This window comes from Epinephelus lanceolatus, chromosome 19 (genome assembly GCF_041903045.1).
Source record: "Epinephelus lanceolatus isolate andai-2023 chromosome 19, ASM4190304v1, whole genome shotgun sequence".
NCBI classification, from domain to species: Eukaryota; Metazoa; Chordata; class Actinopteri; order Perciformes; family Serranidae; genus Epinephelus; species Epinephelus lanceolatus.
In genome coordinates, this window is record NC_135752.1 from 29,713,493 (window position 1) to 29,741,322 (window position 27,830).

At 41.8% G+C, this 27,830-nt stretch overlaps 1 protein-coding gene across 2 annotated transcripts in view; it reads left to right on the plus strand.

Moving 5' to 3' along the window:
- Positions 1 to 27,830, plus strand: part of LOC117270147 (uncharacterized) — a 150,973-nt gene that overhangs the window by 68,263 nt on the left and 54,880 nt on the right. For both annotated transcript variants that reach the window (XM_033647638.2, XM_078162193.1), the window contains 8 exons: positions 10,995 to 11,561; positions 13,836 to 13,880; positions 14,243 to 14,362; positions 19,324 to 19,362; positions 19,464 to 19,517; positions 20,890 to 20,943; positions 24,615 to 24,722; positions 24,930 to 24,983. In XM_033647638.2, the coding sequence (XP_033503529.2) occupies positions 10,995 to 11,561; positions 13,836 to 13,880; positions 14,243 to 14,362; positions 19,324 to 19,362; positions 19,464 to 19,517; positions 20,890 to 20,943; positions 24,615 to 24,722; positions 24,930 to 24,983 (1,041 nt within the window). The remainder of the gene's footprint in view (positions 1 to 10,994; positions 11,562 to 13,835; positions 13,881 to 14,242; positions 14,363 to 19,323; positions 19,363 to 19,463; positions 19,518 to 20,889; positions 20,944 to 24,614; positions 24,723 to 24,929; positions 24,984 to 27,830) is intronic.

The following is a 27,830-nucleotide window of genomic DNA, read 5'->3' on the forward strand; positions in this document are numbered from 1 at the left end:
GAATGTGCATATTAAGGCAGTACAGGAGGAGGAGCACATTAATAATCCTCCAGGACTCAAAGGCAAATGATACAATAGCAATAACAATCGCGTAGGTTCAGGAATTATGCCACTTTTCTGTAAGGCAGCCTTTAACACCAGGAAAAGACAAGACTTACAATATTACAATATCCAAAATTGGAGGCAATATTAAATCAAGACATTGCAGTGTCTCCCACAGAAATCAAGTTTATCTGAGGTGGTCGCTGACAACTGGGAAGAGGGCTGCAGGTCCATGAACACAGCGCAGGCAGAGACCACCATGAGTTCTTCTGTTCCTCAGCAACACTTTGTGGTTCAGGGGATGGATAATTGATCTGTCAGTTCGCTCAGTGCTGATCAGATCAGATTGATGGAGAAGAGCAGCTGCTGCAGAGAAAAATCTATTCGTGGCGGCAGATGATTTGATTGTGGCTGGCCACCACCAAAACCCTGCGTTGTCCAGCCCCTCTTGAAATTGCTTGTTTTGTCAGCAAACATTCTGCTTGTAACTCCTCACATTAGAGATATGAATGTTTGGCATATTTGCTTGAGAAAGAACTGGAACACCTGTTCAAGCATAATTAATGTCATGTCGATCAACTGTTAATTGATTTGTCATTTCTGCACTAATGGAAGTGATTGCACCACACTAGGGTTTATTTACTTTTTTATTAATCCCCCTGAGGGGAAATTCAATGTTTTCACTCTTGCTTGTCAATTACACACAGGTCTGAAAGACACACACATGCACAAACAGGACCTATACATGCACAAAGTGGAGAGATGTCAGAGTGAGGGGGCTGCCCTTGGTGAGGCGCCCCGAGTGGTTGGGGGGGGGGGTTCAGTGCCTTGCTCAAGGCAAAAACAGGAGGTGAACTGGCACCTCTCCAGCCACCAGTCCACGCTCCATATTTTGGTCTGGATGGGGACTCGAACAGGCGACCCTCCAGTTCCCAACCCAAGTCCCTATGGACTGAGCTACTGTTGCAGGGTGTAGCTTGAAGGGCATGGGTGGCAGTAGCTTAGTCGATAGGGACTTGGCTTGGGTATCAGAGGGCCCCCTTATGGACTAGGGCTGTCAAAATTGCTCAAAAATGACGTTCGAATATTCGTTCTAAAAATAACTCATAGGTTCGAACCATTCGAATTTTTTTTTTAGCATTATGTCCACAAGAGGGCAAACTAATACAAGGAAATATACTTCTGTATGTATTAATACAAGGAAACATAACTACTATTTCAACATAAACATCTTTGAAAACATTTACATACCTACACATTAAAACACATAAAACAATTATCTATAACATTACGTTATAAACGACCGCAGACCTCTCACTCGCCCCCCCTCCCCGTCAGGCCACACCGCCTGCGGAAGCGCTGCGAATAGCCTCGAAGCGAAGCCAGTTTCCTTTCGGCGCCCATGTTAACTGATTGTGTCATCCACACCGGCTGCGCCGCGCAGCTCCGTGGCCGCTCCCACCTCCCACTGGCAAAGAGGACAGCTGCGGTGGTGTTTTTTTTTTTTCTCCACAGTCGAATATCAATTTTCACATTCGAAGTTCCATTTTTTTTTCAAATTCGAAATTAAATTTGAATTTAGAATATTCGTTGACAGCCCTAGTATGGACCAAATATGTAGTGTGGACTTGTAGCTGGAGAGGTGTCATATCAATGTATGTGTTTAGGTTAAGTTTGTGCATGTGTGTGTATTCCAGGCCTCAGTATGTGTAATGTAAAATGGCAACAGAGTTAAAATAAAAATTGAATATCCCCTCAGGGATTAATAAAAAATGTCATCTTCTTCAAACTTCTGGTCTTAGCAGCCTTCATGATGAATGAGTCTAGCTTGCGGATGTAATGGATGCTTATTGTCAATTTTTTCAGCTCAGAGCATCAGAAAGACATTTAAAATGTCTACAAGCTCAGCGTGGTGTGCTGCATTCCTCAACTTTTTTTTTTATTCTTCCCTGCAGGAAACAATATGATAGCATAACTGTGTGATGGATGAGTTAAGTGTCAGTCCATGCGGCTTCTTGACAGCATTCTTTTTGTAATACAGCAGTGTTGATCCTAAACAGAGAAGCACTATTCAAATAGAAGACGACATTCAGGCATCTTATTTCTTCAGCTCTTACAAATGTGTCAAATGACGAGCAAATTGTGGACCAAAATTATTGCAACTATGTACATAGTCACTTGTTAAACATGCCTCCACTCTTCTGTGAAGGATTTCCTGAAGATTTCGGAATCTGGCTGCAGGGATTTGCTCCTATTAGAGCATAATTTAGTTGACACACAGATGTTGGATGATAAGGCCTGGCTCGTGTTCCATTTCATCCCCAAGGTGTTTGATGGGGTTGAGGTCAGGGCTCTGTGCAGGGGAGTCAAGTTCTTCGACACCAAAATGAGAAAACCATTTCTTTATGGATCTGGCTTTGTGCACGGGGGCATTGTCATGTTGAAACAGGAAAGAGACTTCAACAAACTATTGACACAATGTTGGAAGAACACCATTGTCTAAAATATCATGCAGGCTGGAGCAAGATTTTGGCTTCAGTGGAACTGAGGAACCCAAACAATGCAAAGATAAAAAGCAACCACAGACAAGTATGTGGACAGGGTGTCTGGGAGTTCTTTTGGTCATATAGTGTACTTAATACATGTAAGATAGAAACACTTATACATGATACATTTGGTTTCAGGGGCCTGGGGGTTTGAACTGATAAAGCACATGAGCATGAAACCTTTAAATTTAAGTAAAAAAAGACATCAAGAGAAATTGTATGACAGGAAGCATTATGGGAGCCTGAAAAATTGTTCTGTCTGTTCATCAGCCTGCAGCCATGCATACTGACAGACCGAACTACTTGAAACCCTGACTGTCATTTGCTCACCTATAGATTACACACTGACATTGAGCCTCCACTTAGGCTGTGTGTTAGGACACAAAGGCACAAACACACACATTAAAAAGACATAGTGTCCTTGCTTGCTTCAGCCTGCTACTGCAGAGCAAATAGAACGACAGAGACCATAAACATCGTCCTGGCACATGATATAAAGGTTTAAAGAGTTACTTTCTGAGATTATTAGACTTTTATTTGACAAGATAAGTACTTGGATGCATGCTAGGCAGTGTCTCCTCTGTGGAGTAGCTTTAAACATAAACTGGATGACCTTACGGAGCCTTTTATTTATTTTTTTGATGCTTTCATTGGCAGTAAAGCCAGATGTGTCATGTAATTATATGCTAAGGTCATGAGGATAGTTACTGTTGACATATGCTAACATATGCTGCATTACTTCCTCTCTCCTCCTGTGACCAAAAAAAATGTTTCCCCTCCACCACCATGGAGGAGCTTCCACTCCCGTAAATGCACCTCGAGGAGACAAGGAGAGAGGAGGCTTCTGGAGGAGCTTAGAACGAGGGAACACAGATGTAAACTACGCTCAAGTCTCTTGTCAACTGGTGTGACGTACAAATGCCGTATCTCAACTTGTGGCACACTAACATCCGTTGCTAAAGATTGACACTATGGAGTTGTAATGAATAGTGTATCTATTTACTAAAAAAAATTCAGAAATAATATTACAGTTACCCCAAAACCAAACAACTCATTACAACGTTACTTTTGTTAACACCTCAAACTGACTCAAAATACAACATCACATCATCAGATTTATTTTCGTAATTGTCACAAAGCAGCAAATTGGTTTGGAAGATGGAAACGCTTACCTTAGCGGCTGGAAATATTCCCATTACGTTGATTTTGTCAGGAGGAAAGATGACAAGAACACTGTTACTGCAGGTAGTCATACTAAAACTCTTTCAACTGCAAAAAACACGTCCTCAAGCCTCTGGTCTGAAACACCTCGGCTACTACGACCAACAGCACAGCAACATTAAGCTACAGGAAATACACCCTACCAAAGGTGAGCCCTCCTTGGTCGCAGAGGTCGGCTGTAGGGCTACACTGGCTAAACAACCAAACCTGGATTTTAATCATGGACAGTTGCAGACTATAAAGAAGTAATGAAGATTGTGGTTGGATATGTGGTGGATGAAATGTTGCTCCACAAGTGACTCTTTATCTTTTGAGCCTTGGGAAAATGCTGGTCACAGGCAACAGAAGACTCCAATCAAGCCTTAGCTACACTTAGCAGTGATTACTCTGATATTCACACAGAGACACACATCTGAATTTTGGGGAAATACACAATTACCATGTTTTATGTGGTGTAACAGAAAAATAATATATCAAGTAGTGTAATGAATTACAGTTGGCAGGGAGTAATAAGTAAAGCAATATTATTACATTTCAAAAGAGTAACGAGTAATGAGTAATATATTACATTTTTAGAGTAACAAGCCCAACACTGGGAACCAATGATGTTTCTTTTGGCAGTTTTGACTTGCATCTCCTCTTTGCATTTCTCTCTCACATCCTCGCTGGGAGGAGCAACGATGCGAGGAGGAGATGCAAGTGAGGAGAGTGAGGAGACATGTTAGCACAATGAAAAGCACCCGCAAAGTTCAGACCACTTTTTACGATTTGTCAGCTGACATCTTTGTCACTGGCCGTCCTCCTAGGTCCTTGAAATTAATTTAGACTTGAGTGGCAGGGGATTATAGCACAGTAAGTGAATCTACACACATCTCTGGAGCCTCTTAAGCAACATTGTAGACATCGTCGTACCTGATGCTTACGTCCTCAGAAATGTAACTACAGCCTGGGGCTATCAGTCAGCTTTGGCAACAAGTTCTGATGCCCTTAAGAAAGATTAAATAAAGCTTCTTTTCTCGAGGCCCTCTAGGCTAGTGCATTGTATGGCAGTGTGTGAGGGTGTGTGTGTGTGTGTGTGTGTGTGAGGGTGTGTGTGAGAATGCCTGACTGAGTAGAAAATTGTAAAGCGCCTTCTCTGCAAAGGTAGAAAAGCACTATGTAAGCGTAGTCCATTTATCATTCTCTCACACTTGGAGAGCTTCCTCCAGAGCCACAGAAGACATTTTATAGCCAGTTTCCATTGTAATCTATTTCCATAGTTATCCATTGTTGAACTATAAATCACTTCTTCTACCAGAGGCATCCAAGGTTGGACTGTCATAACGCAGAGGCATAAATCCAGCCTTACTTTTACATTAACCATAATGTATTCTCCCCTTGTCCACTTAGCCCTGCCTAAGCCGACTAACTTTCCTTTGCACATATGTGTCAGTAGACCTGGCTGACAGGTGAGCCTGTAGGCCTGCGCTCGCAGTCTGTACTGGGACACAAAGCTAGCTCAATCATGGACTTTTAGTCACATTTGTCCCAAGTGAGCCACTGCATTTTGGTTAAGACTGTACTGTTAATACTGTTCACCCCAAGACAAGTACATTAAATATGTGAACTGCAACAGAATAAACTAGAACTGGGATATTTCATGGAGTATGCCTTTCCTTGGTGAAGTGTGTTTGACAGCTATTGGCTCCTGACTGACTGGCCAACGTGTCATAGTACTCCAGCTAAGTATGGCCTGGGCTGGCGTTCATAGGGATATCTCACAGACTGGAGTGGAGATAAGCTGAGGGGACGGTGTTGACCAGAGGAGATCTAGTGTCAGCTTATCGACCAGGGCCGGCTGCCTGACTGTGGCCTGGGATAAGAGAGAAAGAAAGGGCCTTTGTTTTCAGGTGGGGCACTGTGTTTGGTCTCTTGCCTGTCTCAGCCCCTCATATTCAGCCCTCGTTACATACCGAGCCAGCCCTCCACCAAGGACAGGGTTTCACTGCAGATACAATGTTCAGATTTAATGAATGAAAGCCAGGGTCAATTGATAATTTCTGGGTAACATTTGGGCATGTCATTCTTTCTGATAACACAATCAGAGCATGCTCAATTGATTTTTGCCCTAACAAATGCCTGTAACCAAATAGGAAACCTGAGATCCCCTCTCTAATAACCATACTAATTTATAAAATGTGTGTGTTACCATTTTATATTCATGTTTGACCTCCAGCTCTCTTTACCAATATAAACTTTTGCCTTTTTTAAGCAGGAAAGCCTGAGCAGGGGCACAAATTAGCCTATAGCTAGATATCTTCCAAGCAATACATCTGTAACCTGTGACAGTATTTTTTGCCTAGTCCCTGACAAATAAACTAATAAATAAATAAACTTTATTTAGATTGTAGGGTCAAAATTTGGAGTGACACAGATGCAGAGACATAGTTGCTGACCTACTCTGCTCATTAAAAATGGACCTTTCGCCAAGCCCTTTGTGATGGTCCGACAAGCTGTCGCAGTAAGCATGGAGCCCACACTGTAACTAACTGCACTCCCTGAAGAAATGTGATCATATTTTTGGAAAAATAAAAGAGTGATTCCAGAGAGAAGCAGACAGAGGGGTCTACAGTCTGTGTTTGAAGGATATATCCAGGATGTCAAACTGACTCAGCAGCAACAACAGGTTAAAAAGACAAAGATAGTTAGAAGCTAAAGCCGAACTATAGGCTACAGATCACAGTGTAAAAGTGAACCACCACATCACTGCTGATCGCCACAGAAGAATGAATATAAAGGGAAACTTTGCTGATATTGAACCAGCTGTGTGGCATCGCAGTGTGTGCTAGTGCTGCACGATTTGATAAAAATGTGCGATTGTGATTATGGTGGACAATATCGCGATTTGCGATTGTGATTACAATATAATTATAATATACAATATAATAAATAAATGGTATCATGAGTGTTTTTGCTTGATTCAGTGTTTCCCCTACATTATATTAGGGGGGCACTGACCTGACATAGTTATTGTTATGGACAGACAATGTGTCAATGACCATCAACAGACTGAGCACAGTCAAACACGCTGCTCACACAGCAGCGCAGCACGGAACTGTACACACAGTGGAGTGAGCATATGTTGCGTTCAGGCGTTGTCATGTAAATGACAAATTCCAGCGCCATAGCACAACACAGCAGCATGTCAAGTGGGCCGAACCCGAGCAAAATTGCCCAATTTTTCATTTGTTATGGAGTCCATGATTTCCCTGTGATACTTACAAATGTTTGCTTAACTGTGCTTTGATGTTGTTTTATGAGGCTCTAGCAGCTTTCAGTTGTCTCTTTGTCTTTAACGTTACACGGCTCGGCTTTCTCTCGCATGCACTCTTCCTACTTTTCCCTGTGCTGTGCTGTCTCAAGTGTTGATATAGATTGGTCGTGTTGCCGCGGGACGTGGCGACTTTAACTTTTAAACTTTTACACAGCACATCTTTCAGTTCAACACCGCCGTATCTGAATCCAAAGTATCGCCATGTAACAGACGTTTTTTTCGCCACCAACTCAGCCTGTTCATGGTCGTGCTCATGCTCTTCTTCAGCGTCTGTGTTGGTCACTGCTGCACGCCAGCTGCACGCACCAGGATAGCTTGTGGGCATGATGTCAACAAACTGCCTCTCCTGTAGTGTGTGGAGTCACGTTCACAGGCACACACGTTAACATTTATTTACATTAAATCACAAATCGCAGCCTTTTATGCGGTTATGTAATCGCACAGCCTGACATCGCGATTGCGATTGCGATTAGATTAATCGTGCAGCACTAGTGTGTGCAGATGAACAGTGTTTGGCTTTGCCCCCCCCCATGCCACTGCCAGCACCCTGACCTTTGCCGCCAGACTAGGGGAAGTCAAATCATATTCATCTGCACACACTGCGATGACACACAACTGGTTGAATATCAGCAAAGTTTCCCTGCTTCCCTTCACTGGTTCCTGTACAGCAGCGTCGGCCTTTGTTTCACTGTTATAATCATCAAAAAGCAAAAGCAGCATGTGTATACATTCAGTAGGCTGTATCTTCAGTAACTAGCTAGCTAATCCTAGGGTTTGATTTTGGTTTTGGAACAGGGAAGAAACGTTTATCTTTTTCCAACCTCTCCAGGTAACAAGTATCATTAATACACGACGTGCCCCAGGCACAACATTTAGCTCCAAATCCACAACACCAGCCTGAAAATGAAGGAAATCTAAAATGATTGCATTAGAGTCAATGAAGCACAGCCATGTTGTGGCCTTAGCTGGCCCAATGCTATGTTATGATTGGCCTGTCTGCATCCAGGCGTGGGACTTAGCCAAGGGTCAGTTGTATTAACTTAACCTTATTTGTTCAGGTGAGATCCAGGTCACAGATACACACCTTAGTTTACTCTTGAGCCATTAACAGTCTGCAGACCGCAACATCAACAAAGCACATGCTGACTGAGGTAGGAAGGCAGGGTTGGTAGCACTGAAGATGTTCAGCTTGACGTAAGGGTATTTGGACAAGCTACTCCTACATGCCATGGGTATGGTTATAGACTAATTATTATAGCACTTCTGACTATTTGGCTCTATACATCATTTGATATATAAGGAGAGAAAATGGGGAAATAACAAGACAGACCAACAGGTACTGTGTCATTTCCGTGCAGTGATGGATTTTACCTGTAGAAGCTTATGTATTCTAAAACTCTGCTCTGCTTCGAGACTCTCAGCGTGCACACTCCTGCTTCCCTCGCCTCCTCTTGTCCTCCTGCTCTCCATATGTCTCTCAGCTCCACTTTAGTGCTCTCCATTTCAGCCCATTAGGGTCATCAAACAAAATTTACTGCCCTTTAGTCCCTTCCCCTGAAAGGCCTCTCTTGCTGTGCCACTGTTCCCTGAGGCCCAACAGTGTTGTGTTGTGTGTGTGTGTGTGTGTGTGTGCCAAGCAAGGGAAAATGCTCAAGTCCGAGTGCTTTGCGTGTTGTTGATTTTGGATTGTTTACCCCTTCATCTCTGGATACCACACGACTTTAAATTGCTGTTTTAATGACTTTATGAGAGGCAATAATAATAAGTTCACACTGTGAACAGCTGATGTTCTTAACCAAGATGATTTACAGTGAGAACAATTACAGCAGAGTTTTATAATGCTGTGAGTCAGTTTTAATCCTTTGGCAGGAGGGCGGGGAAGTTGTTTGCAGTGGAATGGAACTAGTGGAATTGTGGATGAGTCCATGATTGGGTTTGTTTTAAGTGCAGACCTGTCAGGATCTGAAATATTGGCCTTTCGTGCAGAGTTATCTTGAGCCACGGCTTTTGATATGGGGACATGAGTCATCATATTGCTGTTAATGTTAAGGGAGAAGTCCTACAGTACGAAGCTTGTAAAAACGTTCAGCTCAGTCATGTTGACATTAATGTTAAACCTGCTTGAACACCCATACAAGCAGAGATGCATGTCCTAACCTGAGAGTCAGTAGAAGGATGACAGAGGTACGGATTTTCATTCAGGTATTGCAGTGCAGCTTGACTGTTAGGAAATGTATTTGACAGTTTAAACGTCTAGTGTAGGATTTAGTTGCATCTAGCAATGAGGTTGCAGATTGCAATTAAATGAAACTTCTACTGTATTGTAGAACAACATGGCAGACTTGTAGAGAAGACTTGCTTAGAGTGTAGATATAAACAGCTGATTCTAAGGAAACAAAAACACAACTGTTCTTAGTTTTGGGTAATTATAAACTAATGAAAACATGGAAGACAGGTTCCCCTTAATACTACTCACTGGACCGTTGATAGAGGAGAGCTTTATGTAATTGTCTAATTCCCACAATTGCAAATGTGAATGTGATACTTGACCTACGATAATGAATGCTTAAGATTAAATGGTTACTCCAGCAGTTTCGGAAGTGTTAACATTAAACATACTGTGTGGTTTGACTTCAATAGGGAATTCAGTGGGAACCATGGAAATGTTAATTAGAGGCAGCACAGTCAAGTGTTCTGGAAAGAAATGTGACCAAATCAGTAGTGATGTGCAGTTTTTGATGGCAGATGGGTCGAGGGTTACTGTCTTCGAAAGATGAGAAACTAATTGACTTGAAGGCAGACGAAATAATGCCAGATGTCAGTGAGGAGTTGATGACAGCTTTAAAAAGGGGCAGAAGGTCTGCAGCTGTGGTTTTTCTGAGGGTTGTCGGAGACGAGTTAAAGTCGTTTTTAAGTAGGAATTGTAATTTTTGACATAATGATTTTTCATTTGTTGACATTAAAACGTTATTTAACACATTTTACATGCGAGAATTAGATGGCAATGCTATTATTGTTGTATTCTGAATAATGATTTGATATACTGTGCGTCACAGATTCTTCAAATCTCTGTGGGCAATCCTAGTTGCCAGAAAAAAAATGTTGGCATTGTAAGTTTATGGAAAACCACAGTTTTGTTACCTTTGCATGTTATTATACTTTGAAATGTTATGTTTCAACATTGCTGTGGTTGATGTGTGTTTATGTTTAGTCACAAAAACCACTTGGTTATAGTAAGGAAAAAATCATGTTTTGGCTTAAAATGCCTGTGTTTGGGGGCACAGTCTCAACAGGAAAGGCAGCAATTTCTCTGTGAAAAACAACCGCTGTTAGTGCCATTATCCCAGCAAGAAACACAGCACTGTCTCAGTAAAGAACAACTGCTTTTTTGTGGCACTATTGCCACAAAAAAGTCACCACCAAACACCTGTGTTTAGAGCCTAAGAAGCTGCTGGAAAAAAACACAAATGAGTTACCACAAAACACCCATTTTTGATCCTTAAAAGCCAATGGAAACTTAGCAATGACTCGTTAAAATAAAACCAGTTTCGAAATTTGTTGATTTCAAACACCTGTCAGCAGTGGTCTGCTGTTCGTCAGACACCACTTGCTCTTTCCACGGATGACAAAGTCAGCTTATATACGCTGACACTTCAGAAACACTGATATGATGTGTATAAAATGTGCAAATGTAACATCTTTGTGCTTTGCAGAAACTCACAATGCCAACATTTTGCTCTGCTCTGGGGGTCAAACGGGTCCCCCAAATTATTTGTGCACCACTCATTTCTCAACATATGACAAACCACATATCCGCTGTTGAAATATCTGAGCAGCAAATGAGCCCTTATACTTATTTTGTTTCTCAACAGAATATGTTCTTGGCCCGAGGGAGTTCTCGAGGGGATGGGACAGTGCCTTCAGGATCCAATCGGAAAGGTTCAATAGGTCGTGGGGATGTCTTTGTGGTAGACGAGGACACTGACTTGTTGGATCCAGTCTTCCAAAATGGTGGACAAGTCAACCCTCAGTGGAAACCTTCCAGAAATGGACTTAAGGGAAGCCAGAAGGGAAAGCCTGACACGTCCTCTAAACAGTTTGAGGAGAACATTACCACGGATAAGAAGGCCAGCTCTGGTGGGCGGACTTCATCGCTGTTCCCCGGAAAACCATCCGGTGACATCATTGACCTCGACATCGCAGGTGTACCTAAGAAGCCCTCAGTGGAATTTCATGTACCTAAGATCCCATCAGTTCCCAGAACATCCACAAACTCTGGGACATCAGCAAAGACGGGAGTCCAGAAGCAACCAGACAAGGAGCGCCCTGCCACTGTTACCGTTGTATCCAGAAATGGAGACCTAGTCCTGGGTTCAGATGGCAAAATGTACCGTCTCCAGAGAGGACCACCGGGCCGAATGGGTCGCCCAGGGCCAGAGGTGAGTGGTGTTATGTTGTTCTCTTTGCTTTAATACCCCTGTTTTAATGCTACCATTTGCATCCAAGTGTGATCAGTGCATTTTTCCTAAAGGCCAGTAAAGAAAGGAGGAAGTCCTCTTTAGATTGCTTTGTCTGATGTCAGCTGCTCAGTTAGAAATGATTGTTTTTGTAGTTCATATTATTGCATTTGTTGGATATTGTTTACCAAAGCCAAGGCGTGTTTTGCACTGATTAACAAGTCATTTGATGTATCACATCAGAGCTATCTGTTGTCAGATAAGATAAAAAAGTTAGGACAAGCCTTGTGAATGAAGAACGTGTGACGTCTGTTTATGCTTTACAGCTTACAAGAGCTGTTCTCCATCAGCTGCCATCTGACTCTGATCAGGGAAGGTTGCACTGCTCAAACATATGTTGATCCACATGTCTTTGATGCCGCGATCTGAGCACGAAGAGCATAAACCGCACGGTTAAGGAGTTTCAACAGTTTGTCATAGCATTACTCAATGTGACAATCTCAACCCCTGGCTGCAAGTTATTTGATTGGTGTCAAGAAGTGAAGTCTTTTTATACTATCCAATGGGATGGTTTACCTGGTGTAAGAGGTGGGTCATCACAGGGACTTCAGGGCAGATAGAACCAGAACCAGACTGCACATCTGGTCACGTCTGGGTCAGTCTCTGGAGTCACGCCGTCATAAAATCCACAGGATCACTCAGCACGATTACAGTGATTGAAGACAACTGTAGGAAACATGAAGGAGGACGTCCTGTTGGCTTAGAATACACTTCTACTCTCTTCTCATGTGCTGCATCTCAGGTCTTGCTTTACATTTCATAGAATTGGTTAGCCAGCAGCATAAGCCCCTACAAGTATTGTGTCAAACCTAATATTTTAGTAAAAAGCATATGTTTAAGGGAGGCACAAAAGAGTGTTAACATGGCATCTGATTGGCTGGCAGCGCATTAAGATGGTGCAGTAGTATTTGTATTCCTTAATCACTTTACTTAAACATGAGTCCCTTTTATTAGTTACTATTTGGACGGGATTAGTTTTACATGGGGATGTGGACTAATGTCAGTTTACCACAGGATGTCTGTAATATAAATGTCTGATTAGCACGGGACAAGAAATCTCCGTAAATCTGCCAGAGATGGGAGTGGTAACTTATTAGCCCAATATGAAATATTGCCCATGATCAGGATTGTGTGTACACAACGATTATCAATATGGATTTATATTAGGCCTACCTAGCACAGCCAGAAGTCTTGTGGCTCTGAAAAGTGCTTTCTTCTCGATCTTTTTGATTGGGCTCCCACGTAGGGCTATGCGATCATTATAAGAATGTCCACTATCACGACTGCTGACAACACCAAATGCATCTTCAAGCGCCTCCATCATCAAAAAAACACAGAAAACTAGTTGTAAGCGCGGAAAAATGGTTGTAAACAGGACGTGACGAAATATGTACACACTCGCAGGGGATTAATATACCCAAGGTATTTTCTCCGGACCATTTTACAGAAGGTAAAAGTCGCCGTAATTTTTACTGACATTATCCATAATGATAACAGACATGGTGCGTTTGGACAGGACTAAAATCCCTGGTAATAATTACTACAAATTACTGATTTAAATCAACAGTTGAGTTCATTGATTGAAGCAAATAAAAACCCCAGCTATTAATTGAAGTTTTACAGTATTAATTTATTTTAATGCCAGTGTGCCTCCACTATAAGTACAATTTTGTAATCTTTTCGTTCAGACGTGCTGCATCACCCAAACTGTAAGAACTGAAAGGAAATGCCAAAGTAAAGATGTAGTGAGTTTTATTAGATTTATAAGGCAGTTTAGATCTCATAGGAAGGTGCACTTAAAGGATACAGTGCCTGCAGGATCTACACAGTACCAAGCAGCTTAGACATATAATTACTGTACATCCCAATACTCTTTAAGCCATAAAAGCTTAGTGTTTTATTGCCAGCGAAGGTGTTAAGCAAGTCTCTAAAATGAGTCTTTTACTTCTCAACAGGCAGGCAAATCTGCCACAAACGGAGGTTTTACAAGGATCTGGTGCTTTGCTTGTCTCTTTGGTCACAGATTTTTGCCTCCAAGGAGAAGTAGTAGAGTCTTTAGTTTTGTATTTCTGACAGTTTTACAGTTTGAATGGTTTACTTCTGGTTTTTGGAAGTAGTTGATAAATACTTGAAGGGTTCTTTTTCCTTGTGTTGGTCCTTTGAGCTGTTTTATTGAGGGTTTTTACTCTTTGACAGGGCTGTCCTGGTGAGCCTGGCCTGCCTGGGTTTAAAGGTGATAAGGTAAGAGAAGCTTGTTTACGACATAATAACCTGTGATGATGTGCTAAGTTAGTCCACTTGACTGCTCGGGATTTAAATGTTCCTCTTTTCTGTGCACCCCTGAAATAACATCCGAGGCTACATCTTGTTTTAAAGCTCAATTTTGCCTTCGACAGTTTAATACCTACCACTGTAAACTCCTGTCCCTTCCTCCATTAAGCCCATGTGTCAGTTATTAATGTCTGAGCCCAAATCCTGCATCAAATCACTTCTATGATGTCATTAAAAAAACAAGGCAAACAAGGCTGTGCTATAAAACTAAGTATTCCATAAAGATTGATTTGTCTTGCATAAACGTACCACTTCCTCCTCATCTCTCACAGGGGAAGTTGGGCCCTGAAGGGCGTCCGGGAAAAATGGGGCATCCAGGACCTCCTGGACCAGCAGGTTTACCAACACTCTACCTGTGGAAGAACACATTAGAGGAATGGACTGCCTTTCAGGTAAGATGATAACCACAATGTACTCTTTAGTTTTTTTGGTGCAGTATTAAGAGGAAGTAGTGTTTCTTTTCCTTAAACAGATTTTCCCCCATTGTAATTTCCTCTCTTCATGGGGAGTCTGTCCTCTTTCATAACTTGAGGTTTAAAAAATCAAGTAAAGCTCTTTCTTTTTATAGTTTGGATGATTGACCGCTGGCGACTGTTACATTTTAGACACGTTTCTAGACAGGCAGTCTGGTTCAGCCCCTTGCAAACCACCATCCACAAGTTCTTAAGAAATAGACCCTCTAAGGGGACTTCCCACTGGCAGCTTCCCAGCATGAACTTTGTGTTAATGGTTCTTTCATGTGTACCTCCATAGTATTTTACAATTTAACAATAAAGACAACATGTGAACATGTAAACCCATAAATAGGACTCATAAACATGGCTGCTTGAAGAAATTAAACAAAAGAGTACTTTCTGGATATAATCAGATCCATTAGTGGGTTTTCATAATTATTTAAGAGTTATATATGTTTTGCACTTCATTACTAGTTTTAGTCATACAAGCGGCATGGCTCTGGGGATGGCAGCGTTGGTCTGTCAGTCCACCAACAAGTACTAGATGAACTGAATTGACATTTGGTAAAGACATTTCCGTTCCCTCAGGATAAATTGTAATCACTGGTCATCCCAACTTTTCATCCAGTGCTGTCTTTAGGACAAAATTTAAATTCTTGCAATACTTTGGTTTTTGTCCAAATACTGCAGACCTTAGGGATGCACAATGCTGTCTGCACATCATTGGTATTGGCCGATATTGGCATTAAAATGAAATATTGGAATCGGCCAACATGCCAATTTCTGACGATATGACAAACAGATTTTTTTTAAACTGACAAAGTCAGCATGTACAAAATATCAGGTAAATGATACAGTACAGGTAATTAAAGACATACAAAAATATACTTATTTATAAATGCATATAAATCATACGATGAAATAATAGTACCACACAATGCAAAACAGAAATAAATCGTCTAAAACCAAGGTATTACAAAAGTAGGCCTACATAAATAAAAATACATATAAAAATAAACTGGGGTACAAGCACACAGATAACGAGGTATATTCAGTCAGAGGATTCAGGAAAGAAAGTTGCATGATTTATGGAAATATCAGTTTCAGTTATTGGCCAAATCCAATATTGTGCATCCTTAGCACAACAAATGACATCCCCATCGACCTCAAATGTACATTGTGATAAAAACTCATCACCAAATGTTAGCATGCTAACATGCTAAGCTAAGATCGTGAACATGGTGAACATTTTCCCTGCTGAACATCAACATGTTAGCATTGTCATTGTGAGCATGTTGATGCTAGCATTTAGCTCAAAGCACTTTGTGTATTATCACAGCCTCAGCACTGGCCTTTGTCTTACTTATATATTTACAGTACAGGCCAAAAGTTTGGACACACCTTCTCATTCAATGCGTTTTATTTATTTTCATGACTATTTACATTGTAGATTCTCACTGAAGGCATCAAAACTATGAATGAACACGTGGAGTTATGTACTTAACAAAAAAAGGTTAAATAACTGAAAACATGTTTTATATTCTAGTTTCTTCAAAATAGCCACCCTTTGCTCTGATTACTGCTTTGCACACTCTTGGCATTCTTTCGATGAGCTTCAAGAGGTAGTCACCTGAAATGGTTTCCAACAGTCTTGAAGGAGTTCCCAGAGGTGTTTAGCACTTGTTGGCCCCTTTGCCTTCACTCTGCGGTCCAGCTCACCCCAAACCATCTGGATTGGGTTCAGGTCCGGTGACTGTGGAGGCCAGGTCATCTGCCGCAGCACTCCATCACTCTCCTTCTTGGTCAAATAGCCCTTACACAGCCTGGAGGTGTGTTTGGGGTCATTGTACTGTTGAAAAATAAATGATCGTCCAACTAAACGCAAACCGGATGGGATGGCATGTCGCTGCAGGATGCTGTGGTAGCCATGCTGGTTCAGTGTGCCTTCAATTTTGAATAAATCCCCAACAGTGTCACCAGCAAAACACCCCCACACCATCACACCTCCTCCTCCATGCTTCACAGTGGGAACCAGGCATGTGGAATCCATCCGTTCACCTTTTCTGCGTCTCACAAAGACACGGCGGTTGGAACCAAAGATCTCAAATTTGGACTCATCAGACCAAAGCACAGATTTCCACTGGTCTAATGTCCATTCCTTGTGTTTCTTGGCCCAAACAAATCTCTTCTGCTTGTTGCCTCTCCTTAGCAGTGGTTTCCTAGCAGCTATTTGACCATGAAGGCCTGATTCGCGCAGTCTCCTCTTAACAGTTGTTCTAGAGATGGGTCTGCTGCTAGAACTCTGTGTGGCATTCATCTGGTCTCTGATCTGAGCTGCTGTTAACTTGTGATTTCTGAGGCTGGTGACTCAGATGAACTTATCCTCAGAAGCAGAGGTGACTCTTGGTCTTCCTTTCCTGGGTCGGTCCTCATGTGTGCCAGTTTGGTTGTAGCGCTTGATGGTTTTTGCGTCTCCACTTGGGGACACATTTAAAGTTTTTGCAATTTTCCGGACTGACTGACCTTCATTTCTTAAAGTAATGATGGCCACTCGTTTTTCTTTAGTTAGCTGATTGGTTCTTGCCGTAATATGAATTTTAACAGTTGTCCAATAGGGCTGTCGGCTGTGTATTAACCTGACTTCTGCACAACACAACTGATGGTCCCAACCCCATTGATAAAGCAAGAAATTCCACTAATTAACCCTGATAAGGCACACCTGTGAAGTGGAAACCATTTCAGGTGACTACCTCTTGAAGCTCATGGAGAGAATGCCAAGAGTGTGCAAAGCAGTAATCAGAGCAAAGGGTGGCTATTTTGAAGAAACTAGAATATAAAACATGTTTTCAGTTATTTCACCTTTTTTTGTTAAGTACATAACTCCACATGTGTTCATTCATAGTTTTGATGCCTTCAGTGAGAATCTACAATGTAAATAGTCATGAAAATAAATAAAACGCATTGAATGAGAAGGTGTGTCCAAACTTTTGGCCTGTACTGTATATGCATATCTACTTCGGCTTTTTTTACTTTTCTTTATTGTGACTGTGTTCTGTGATTGTGCTGTAGCTTTTTTTGCTTCCTCAACTTTGTATTATTTTGGAATTTTGAAAGCATCCTTTAGAAAATTATCTTTTATGTGCCCAGTTCTCATTGGGTAATGGTTCCAGCAAACACCTCTTGGTGCAAATTAGACACATCATCAGTGATGTATCCTGGAGTCATTAGGTGTTTCAGGTCTGTCAACACATACACCCTTGCCCAGGTGACCCAGTTGGGGTTGATCAAGCCCCGGCTTGTGTCTAAGTGGCTTTAATTGACCACGGATCTCCCCGCTTGATCCACAGCCATCTTGACGCCTTTTCTGCGGCATCAGCGATGTTCTTGATGGCTCTCCTTGTGTGCAGTCCCTTCACTCCCAGCATCTTGAGTGCCCTAGTGAGAAACTGGCTGATGAATCCTCTGCATCCAACCTCGATAGGGTTGCATCGGGTCCGCCATCCCCTGCTTCGGCATTCGTCTTCCAGCTCCTCATATTTGGCCCTCTTCCTTTCAAATGCCTCCTCCATCTGGTCTTCCCAGGGAACTGTCAACTCCAGCAGGACCACTTGTCACTTGTCACTTTCTGACACCAGCACCATATCTGGCCTGAGTGTGGTCTCTGTGATGTTATCTGGGAATTTAAGCTGTCTCCCCAGGTCAACCTTCAGCTGTCAGTCCCGAGCTGTTGCCAGCAGCCCCCCTGTCTGACTCGGACGCTGCTGCGGCTTCTCCCCAGCTTTGATGGAAGACATTATCCAGTTGAAATATTATGATTTAAAAAGCAAGTACACACCCATAAGGACTCTTTACTGACCAACAACAAGTCCTCTGCTCATTGAGAGAAGTTTGCAGCTTTGCACACTCTCGTAACTCTGAACAAAACCCAGCTGTTCCTTTGATGTTTGGGGGGTAGCATAAAAGTAACTACTCTAATCATAGCTCGGTGGCACAGTGGTGCAGTGGTTAGCACCGTCGCCCCACAGTGAAGAGGTTTTCCAGGTTTGAACCAGCCTGTGACTATGATAGTCTGGTGACCTGTTCAGGGTGTACCCCGCCTTGTCTAATATCAGCTGGGGTAGGCTCCAGCAGCCCAACCAGCCCCCCCACCCCCCATAAAAAGGAGGTCCGTGACCCAATGTGTATCAGTTTAGGGGTCCTTGACACAAAAAAGGCTAAGAACCACTGTCACAGACTGATTGCTAGGAATGTAGAGAGATGAAATAGATGTGTATCTTATCATCTAATTCCTGGTAAGCCTGCACATTACCTAATATCCCTTTAAACATCTTTCAAGTTGTGGTCACCAGACGAGATGACTTTTCCTTGCTCTTCTCTCAGTAAGCCCTCTCAGTAATTTATTGTCAGTCATCTAAAAGAAACACTCAACGACAAATGTTCTTCGAGGTTGCGGCATCTTAGTACTATCTGTAAAACCTTTGACCCTGCAGTCATGGTGCGTGCAAGCTGATGCTCCGTCCTCATCTGTTTAATCTCTCTGTAGTGGTCACAGCTGCATGTTATAGAATACACTCAGCAGTATGTCAGCATGATGGAGAACTGCCGTTTTGGAAAAAAGACGACAGAAATAAAAGTCTGTTAGTAGTTTGTGAAGGTGATTTGTTACTGTATGTGCTTTGAACTTTATGTGGGAACCCTGCAGAGGTTATTCACATACTTAGATTCAGACAGAGTGAGGGTCAGTCATGAGGCAAAGATAGATGTTTAAATACACAGACTAGGAGTTGGGGAGAAGACGGTAAAGTTCAAGTTCTTTTGGTATCATCCATGTACTTTTTTTCCATCGTGTTATTTGTATTTCTGGATCTGTAACTTATCCTGTTTCCATTCTCCTTCAGCAAACCAGTTTCTACCAGTTACTCCGTGCTGGTTGGCCTGTAAGTATGCTGTGATGATTCATGTCTTATCTATGTCGGAATTTAATTGGTTTGTTGCTTCCTGCTGACCCGAGGCTGGTCTCTTCTTTGTGAGCTTGCAGAGTAAAGAAGGCCCTGCAGGACCACCTGGAGAGATGGGCAAGCCTGGCATGCAGGTTAGTCTTTCACAATTATGAAAGCAAATCATGGCATATTAATATCCATGTGCTTTTCTTTTTCTTTTTGTTGTTATTGTTGTTGTTTAGTTGGGTCTTTTTCCTTATGAGAGCGAAAGCAGGCAAAGGCAGTGGAGACGTATTTCTACCTGCTTGCCGATCGGTAAAATCATAGACAGTAGAGGGTAACAATTATTTTCGCGAAGTCTCTCAACGACCTACCAAAGACAACAGTGACTGATTTCAACAGAATCGCCAACAGTTTATCAGGACAGCAGTAATATAGCATCCATGATTTTCATGCTAATTTACCAAACACGGGCAAATTTTCATTGTAATCTATTAAAACAAGTTTCTATTTAGATGTAAGTATAATACTGACTCACTGGGAGGCACTTAAACTTACCAGGTGGAGATGGTAAAGCACAGTCATGATCAGGGCAAGGGGCTAGGGGTGAGGGACAGTACCTGTACCTGCCGAGGTTACATCCTCTTGACACTCAACACCAAATTACACACTGGCCCTCTCATATGCCAGCTGCTGTTTATGGCATCCTCCCTCGTCATTCCATACAAACCTTGATAGAATAGCCACCTTTTTAAAGATGTCTTAAGCCTTTCAGGGTTGAATATAGATATTCTACTTATTAAAATGAAGACTGCAGGCATAGGTGCCACTGAAAAGAATTAATGAACATGGCACCCTTGTCACTTCTGATCATTGTAGACCAGTGAGCTCAAAATCCATCATTCACTGCAAAGTCATGGAAACTTAAAATGGGTTTATTGTTGGAACAATAGGGGGCACTACAGTGACTTTGGCAACTTGATTTGACTCGATTTCTTAGTGGGAGCGGAGGCGTTAGTTTTTATCAATGGGAACAGTAGAGAACAGGAAGCAAGTCTCTGCTGCCTTTGCCTACTTTTGCTCTCAAAGTGCACAGTGTGAAAAGCCCCTATTATTATTCAGTTTGTTTAAAAAACATGTTCATTTACGTTTCTCTGTATTTATGTGTATGTTTATTTACTTTGATTTTACATTTAATCATTTGTCTTATTGTAGTGCTTTACTATCAATGGTATGCTGCTATCACTATTTTATGTGAATGCGCATTTGTAGACATACATTGGCATGTTTCTGTACACTGTTCTTCAAATTAATATTTCATACAGAAATGTAAATTTTGTTGTATCTAACATATTGAAATTGCCCTTTAAATTAAGGACCATCTTTTTTCCAGTAAAATGAATCTTTACATAAAAAAATAAATGCGAATTATGAACCTGAGTATGTAACATGTAGAATAATCTCTTTATGGTAAGTATTTCTGAACTGGTAAATGGTTTCCTGTTTCCTGATCTTCCTCATCAGGGACCACCCGGTGCCACTGGGGAGCGAGGACAACCAGGGATGCCAGGAGAGATGGTAAGCTGCCAAACCATCACATCCTGATCCAGAAATAACTTAATAATTCAAATTGTCACATTGGTTTCTGAGATGTTTCAAAACCACAAATTTGGTTTCACACTTGACATAATTTATCTGAATCAGCAGCAAACACAGCTAAATGTGAGCGCGTGGGAGGCCCGTCAGTCAAGGCAGCCAAAAAACAAACTTTAGTGTAATTTAAAACCCCCCATGACTTTTCATTTTCCCTTAAATGTCTTGGTTTTCTTGCAGCTTTATTGAGTTTGTTTAAATTCTGACTCGACACTGAAGTTTAATGATGCGTAGATAACGACATAAACAAAATAAAAATTCACATTTTTGTGGCAGTACAATGACATCAATATGAAAAATACACCCACTGAGTGTAATAACACTGAAATAAATGAAGTGTAATATAGCTGGTGGAGCAGAGTGAGTGCGGTTAAATGGAGTGGGTGTTTGGAAGCCCTCATGCATGCAACTCCCAATGATGTAACCACTCTCATATTGAGAGGATAAACACTGAAATTATTTTTATTGCCAATTTGAGACGTTCCATATTTTTTCCTAAATTTGATTATACTGAGCTGTAGTCGAACCAGTTTTCTCAATTTGTATTGTGTTATTTCACATATGAGACCTCCTTTCTTGTCATTTAGTCAAATCAAATTTGGAAACCTTTGACTTCATTTGTTTGGGTGAAGGGCTTGTTAAGGTAAAGGTAAATTTAACTGTGTCACATCCGTCTCAAAAACCATCTTACATACATAAACATGCGTCCTAGAAGTCCACTGTGAGCGTATGGAAAGTGATAGTCTGGTGCCATATATTGTGTGAGGTCTCGGCTGGGTAATGAGTTGGTACTGGGGACCAAACAGTGCGGTTTGGGATAGTTGGAAACACTCAGTCGCCTGTACAACAGCCTTTGGTGTCTGTTGTGTTTGGATCCCTTGAGGGAGAGAATATAGATGCAGTGTGTTTTTTTTTGTTTGTGTTTGAGTCATTGTGCAGCCTCCATGAATGAAAGCACATTTTTGTTTGTGCAGAAATAACCAGAGGTAATCTTGTCTGTGATGTCCCCTCATTGTCTGTCAGTGCTGACATATGCATGCCGTATACATGTATGTGTGATATAATTTCTTGGGTTGTGTGATGCCTGTGTGGTCCCAGCCAATTGGTCTCCAACTTGAGGCCTGTGGACACAACAAAGGGTCATAAGATAAATCTCAAGATTTGCGAGGTGATTAACTGCAAAGGAAATCTGAAAATTCTTGTGTGGTGCTAGATAATTATACCTGCACTCAAATAAATAAATCAACACCAAAATTACTCTTTAAGGTGGACATTGAATACCACTGGTCTAGACAATGGTCTAGACTGAGCTGTGAAGTCCCCAGTTTGATCCACAGACCAGCAGGATAAATTTTGGTGGACCAACTAACAGAAAGAAAGTTAAAGAAAAGATTTTATTTCTACCACTGAGATGCTCTTAAGCCAAGCCAGTCACCACAAGAAATGAGGCACTGAATGTTTCTTCAGACTATAGATAAGTTTCATTTTATACCTTATGATGTAGTGGATCAATGAAACTTTACACTTCAATAATGCTGTGGTTAACATGAGGTCAAATTTAGGCACAAAACCCTCTTGGATATGGTAAGAAAAAAATCAGGATTTGGACTAAAATACCTGGTTCTGGTGGCACAATCCCAGCTAGAAAAGCAGTGATGTCTTGGTTTCCACTGTGAAAACTTGTGGATGGTACCAATGGAACCATTCTGTACAGTCCCCCCTCTGTTAGGGTACCTAGCACACAGATCTGGTACTAAAAGGTGGAGCTGTGAACACTGCAGTCTGTTGATTGGTCAGTAGAGGACGGTCACTCTGCTCATGGCTGAGTTGTGTCTGATTTTGAGGCTCATGTAACCACTGTTCATACTGTGGAGAGTTTTACATATATTAGTAAACTATAACTATAAAACAAAAGGATGTTTTCCTGCCTCTAGCAGGAGCTGGAGTCGGAGAAAAATATCTTAATTCACTGGGCCGACTGCCGGAAACATTTAAGGTGGAACATTAACTTGTAATGTTACTCAATGTTTGAGTTGACAGCGTGAATCCATCAGCACACCCTAAATTTCAATGTGACAACTTTGACCATTAAACTATTTTTTATTGTCTCGCTTGGATGACAAACACTTTTAGTAATGAGTGAATCTTCAAGCTTTTTAAAATATATATGAATTTCGACCGGATTATGTGAGCTGCATATATCCCAATCCTCACTTGGAGAAAACAAAGTGTCATGGAGTGTCGTTCCTGTGGGCTCTGCCAAACACTAAACCCCTGAGCTTGCCTTAGAAGGACTAAACACGCTATTTTTAAATATCCCGTGGAGACAGACTCTCACTGGAACCTGTTCTATTATGTTCTGAAAATGTCAGCGTGCAGTCTCGTTCTATGGACGATAAACAAGGTGCAGACTGATATATGATGAAATGGAGCGCATACTGGACAGAGCAGTGAGTGACAACAACCCCACCCACCTGAAAGTACTGTTTGTGGTGGAAATGCTTAGTGGACCTAGGTTGTAGGTACCATGTCTGAAGGGTTACTTTTCCAAAAAAGAAAGGCCTCTAAATCACAATTGGTCACATGTCGCCCACCATCCCCTCTGCCTCCTGATGACAAAGTCAGCCCATATATGACATCACTTTAGAGACGCTGATATGATACTTATGAAATGTGCAACATATTTGTGGTTTGAAGAAATGAACAATGCCAAAGTTTCCCTCTTGTGACTGGACTGCTTGAGCAACGCCCTTAATCCAGACTGCTCCAGTGAAGCTGCTCAGAGACCAAATGTTTAGACTGTATTTGTACAGGCAGCTTTTCGGTGGGTTTAGTGATGTAATCATTAGTTGATTAAAGACTGTTGTGATTTTCTCTGTTTTATCTCACTGCAAATTAAATATCTTTGGGCTTTTGTCTGTCAGTGAGTGAAAACACATTCTGAAAATGTCACCTTCAGCCCTTTTATGATTTTTTTCTCAACTAGATGATGAATCCAATAATTACTTATGGGAATAGTCCTTGTTGGTGTGTAAATGTGAAAGTGGGCGATCCCAGCAAAGAAAAAAGAGTGCATTGCTTTAAGTGATAAAACCCTCACAAAATAGATGTTGACCTCACTCATCACACCAGTCACGCCATGTGTAGCACTGTATCCATCATTCTCTGCAGCTTAAAATGCAACACTGTCCACTGCCAGCACAGGTGGTGTATCCATTTACTGTACTGATATGTACATGTTTTCCACCTGTCTTCAAGCAGAGTTATTGCAGGGCACAATCTTCTTGACAGTGTGTTGTTATTCAAGTGATGCCTTGTCTGTGTGATGAATAGCTCCACTGACTGGTGGAGAGGGTCAGTGTCTTCACAGTGCAAAGCTATAACTTATACTGTAGCTTTCCCAGTGTGGCTGTATTTTGATATCACTCCAAGTATTTACTGTATGGTTTATTTGATTTTTTTGTTTTACTTTGCCAGTTTTCAGTTCATGTTGTCTTTAAATACCTTGTAAAGATGTCATCACTGTTTACTACCAGGCTGATAAAGATGCAGTGAGTATCAACAGCTGTGGTAATTTATGCTGTCTACTCTGACAGGGCGAGTGGGGTCTCAGGGGCCCTGTAGGACAAGCAGGGGCTCCAGGGAGAGATGGGGAAGATGGAGAAGATGGTCAGCCCGGGCCACCTGGTGCTGCTGGATCCCCGGTAGGCACATTCTGTATAGTAAGCAGTAGGGCTGGGCAGTATGGAGAAAATCACGTCACAATATTTTTTCATCATGATATTGATATAATATTGATATATTGCCCAGCCCTAGTAAACAGTTCAGCTGGTACAAGTACATCATGCGTATATTTATAGTCTGTAAATTATGTGTTTTTCATTGCTGGTATTTGTTTTCCATCTTATCAGGGCCCGTGGGGATACAGGGGAGAACGAGGGTCTAAAGGGGAGAAAGGTGACGAGGTAAGCAATAAAACAGCACAGCTGCTTCTGTAACAACAACCAGTCAGTCCCATTCACATTTTGATTTAATGTTTGTGAAACTGGAGCCAAGACTAGTCTGAGCTGCAGCTTATGAACACTATCTGTCTGTTATAATTTAACAATTCAGCACTTACTGGGAATCCTCGTCGGAAGCGAGACATGGGAGCACAAACATCCTGTCATACAGTCCACACTAACTCTGTTTTCCATAAAGGTCTCAGCCATCTGTCAGTGTGCGGACGGCGCTAACCTGCCTTCACCAGGCTGACTGACAGCAGAAATTTACTCAAACATAATAGTTTTCATGGCAGCTCTGTGGGAATAAATCAGTGGTTTTCTTATGTAATAATTTATTGATTTTATTTCCCTGCCCTAGTGAGTGGTATACACACAGGCCCAAAATACGCATACACGCACAAACAGGACCTATACATACATTAAATGGAGAGATGTCAGAGTGAGGGGGCTGCCCATGGACAAGCGCCCCGAGCAGGGTGGTCCTGTGCCTTGCTGAAGGGTGCCTCGACAGTGCCCAGGAGGTGAACTAGCACCTCTCCAGCTATGAGTAAAGCGGGAAAAAAAGACTGTGAGACCTCCGAGTGCAGGATGTCAAAAAACGCTTTCAGCTTTCAGTGATTGTTGGCCATTAGACTTTAATGAACTTACCATTTTTGCAGATGAGTTTTACATTTGAGCAGCTGTCACTTTATCCAAAGCCGTTTCAGCACCAAATTACACTTTTCCCCAAACCTTTCTTGGATTAACATACTTTTCTTCAAAACCTTTTTTTCACTTAACAAAAGAAGCTTAAGTTCTCAAATGTTACATATTGCCTCAACAAGGCAGCATTGCAATACTTTTGCAGAAATGAAAAAGTCCAATTGAGTAAATATTTGATGTAAATCAGGATCTGGTAAAAGAAAAAGAAAAAAAAAATTCTGACCAGAAGTTCACTGCCAGACTGCAGTTCTTGAGCGTTTCCATACTCAGTGCTGCGGAGTAGCAGAGAATTATTGAGGGTTTATTTCCAGCTGGAAGGTGAAGCTTTCGATTTGCTGGTCCATCTACTTCCCAACCCTCACCTATGGTCATGAGCTCTGGGTAGTGACCAAAAGAATGAGATCACGGATACAAGCGGCTGAAATGAGTTTCCTCCGTGGGGTGGCTGGGTTCAGCCTTAGAGATAAGTTGAGGAGCATGGACATCTGGAGGGAGCTGGAAGTAGAGCAGCTGCTCCTTCACGTCAAAAGGGGTCAGTTGAGGTGATTCCGGCATCTGATTAGGATGCCTCCCGTTAGAGGTGTTCCAGGCACATCCCACTGGTAGGAGGCCCTGGGGCAGACCCAGAACATGCTGGAGGGATTACGTACAGTCAGGTCCATAATTATTTGGACAATGATACAGTTGTCGTCATTTTGGCTCTGTACACCACCACAACGGGTTTTAAATGAAACAATGAATACCTGCTTAAAGTGCAGACTCTCAGCTTTCATTTAAGGCTTTTTTCAAAAATGTAGTATGAACCGTGTAGGAATTACAACCATTTCTTCACACAGTCCCCCAACTTTAAGGGCTCATAAGTATTTGGACAAACTAACATAATCATCAATTAAACAGTCAGTTTTAATACTTGGTTGCAAATCCTTTACAGTCAATGACTGCCTGAAGTGTTGGACACATAGGCATCATCAGATGCTGGGTTTTTTCCCTGGTGATGCTCTGCCAGCCCTTTACTGCAGCCGTCTGCACTTCCTGCTTGTGTTTTGGGTGTTTTGCCCTCAGTTTTGGCTTCAGCAAGAGAAACGCATGCTCAATTGGATTCAGGTCAGATGATATGACTTGGCCATTGCAGAACATTCCACTTCTTTGCCTTAAAAATGTCTTTGGTTGCTTTTGCAATATGCTTCAGGTCATTGTCCAACTGCACTGTGAAGCATCGTCCAATGAGTTTTGAAGCATTTGGTTGAATCTGAGCAGATAATGGTGCCCCAAACACTTCAGCTTTCATCCTGCTGCTCTTGTAAGCAAGACAAGAATTCACTAGAACAAATACAGAGGGTTTATCACAAGATGCAAACCATTGGTTAGCCTTAAAAATGGAAGGCCAGATTAGAGTTTGTCAAAAACCATCTAAAAAGCCTGTACAGTTGTGGAACAGCATACTATGGACAGATAAAACAAAGATCAACTACCAGAATGATGGGAAGACAAGAGAAGGAAGAAGGGAAGGAACTGCTCATGATCCAAAGCACACCACCTCATCAGTGAAGCATAGTGGAGGTACTGTTATGTCATGGCCATGTATGGCTGCCAGTGGAACTGGTTCTCTTGTATTTATTGATGATGTGACTGCTGACAAGAGCAGCAGGATGAAAGCTGAAGTGTTTGGGGCACCATTATCTGCTCAGATTCAACCAAATGCTTCAAAACTCATTGGACGATGCTTCACAGTGCAGGTGGACAATGACCTGAAGCATACTGCAAAAGCAACCAAAGACATTTTTAAGGCAAAGAAGTGGAATGTTCTACTTATGAGCCCTTAAAGTTGGAGGACTGTGTGAAGAAATGGTTGTCATTCCTACACGGTTCATACTACATTTTTGAAAAAAGCCTTAAATGAAAGCTGAGAGTCTGCACTTTAAGCAGGTATTCATTGTTTCATTTAAAACCCATTGTGGTGGTGTACAGAGCCAAAATGATGACAACTGTATCATTGTCCAAATAATTATGGACCTGACTGTATCTCATCTGGCCTGGGAACAACTTGGGGTCTCCTAGGAGGAGATGGAAAGTGTTGCTGGGGAGAGGGACATGTTGAGTGCTTTG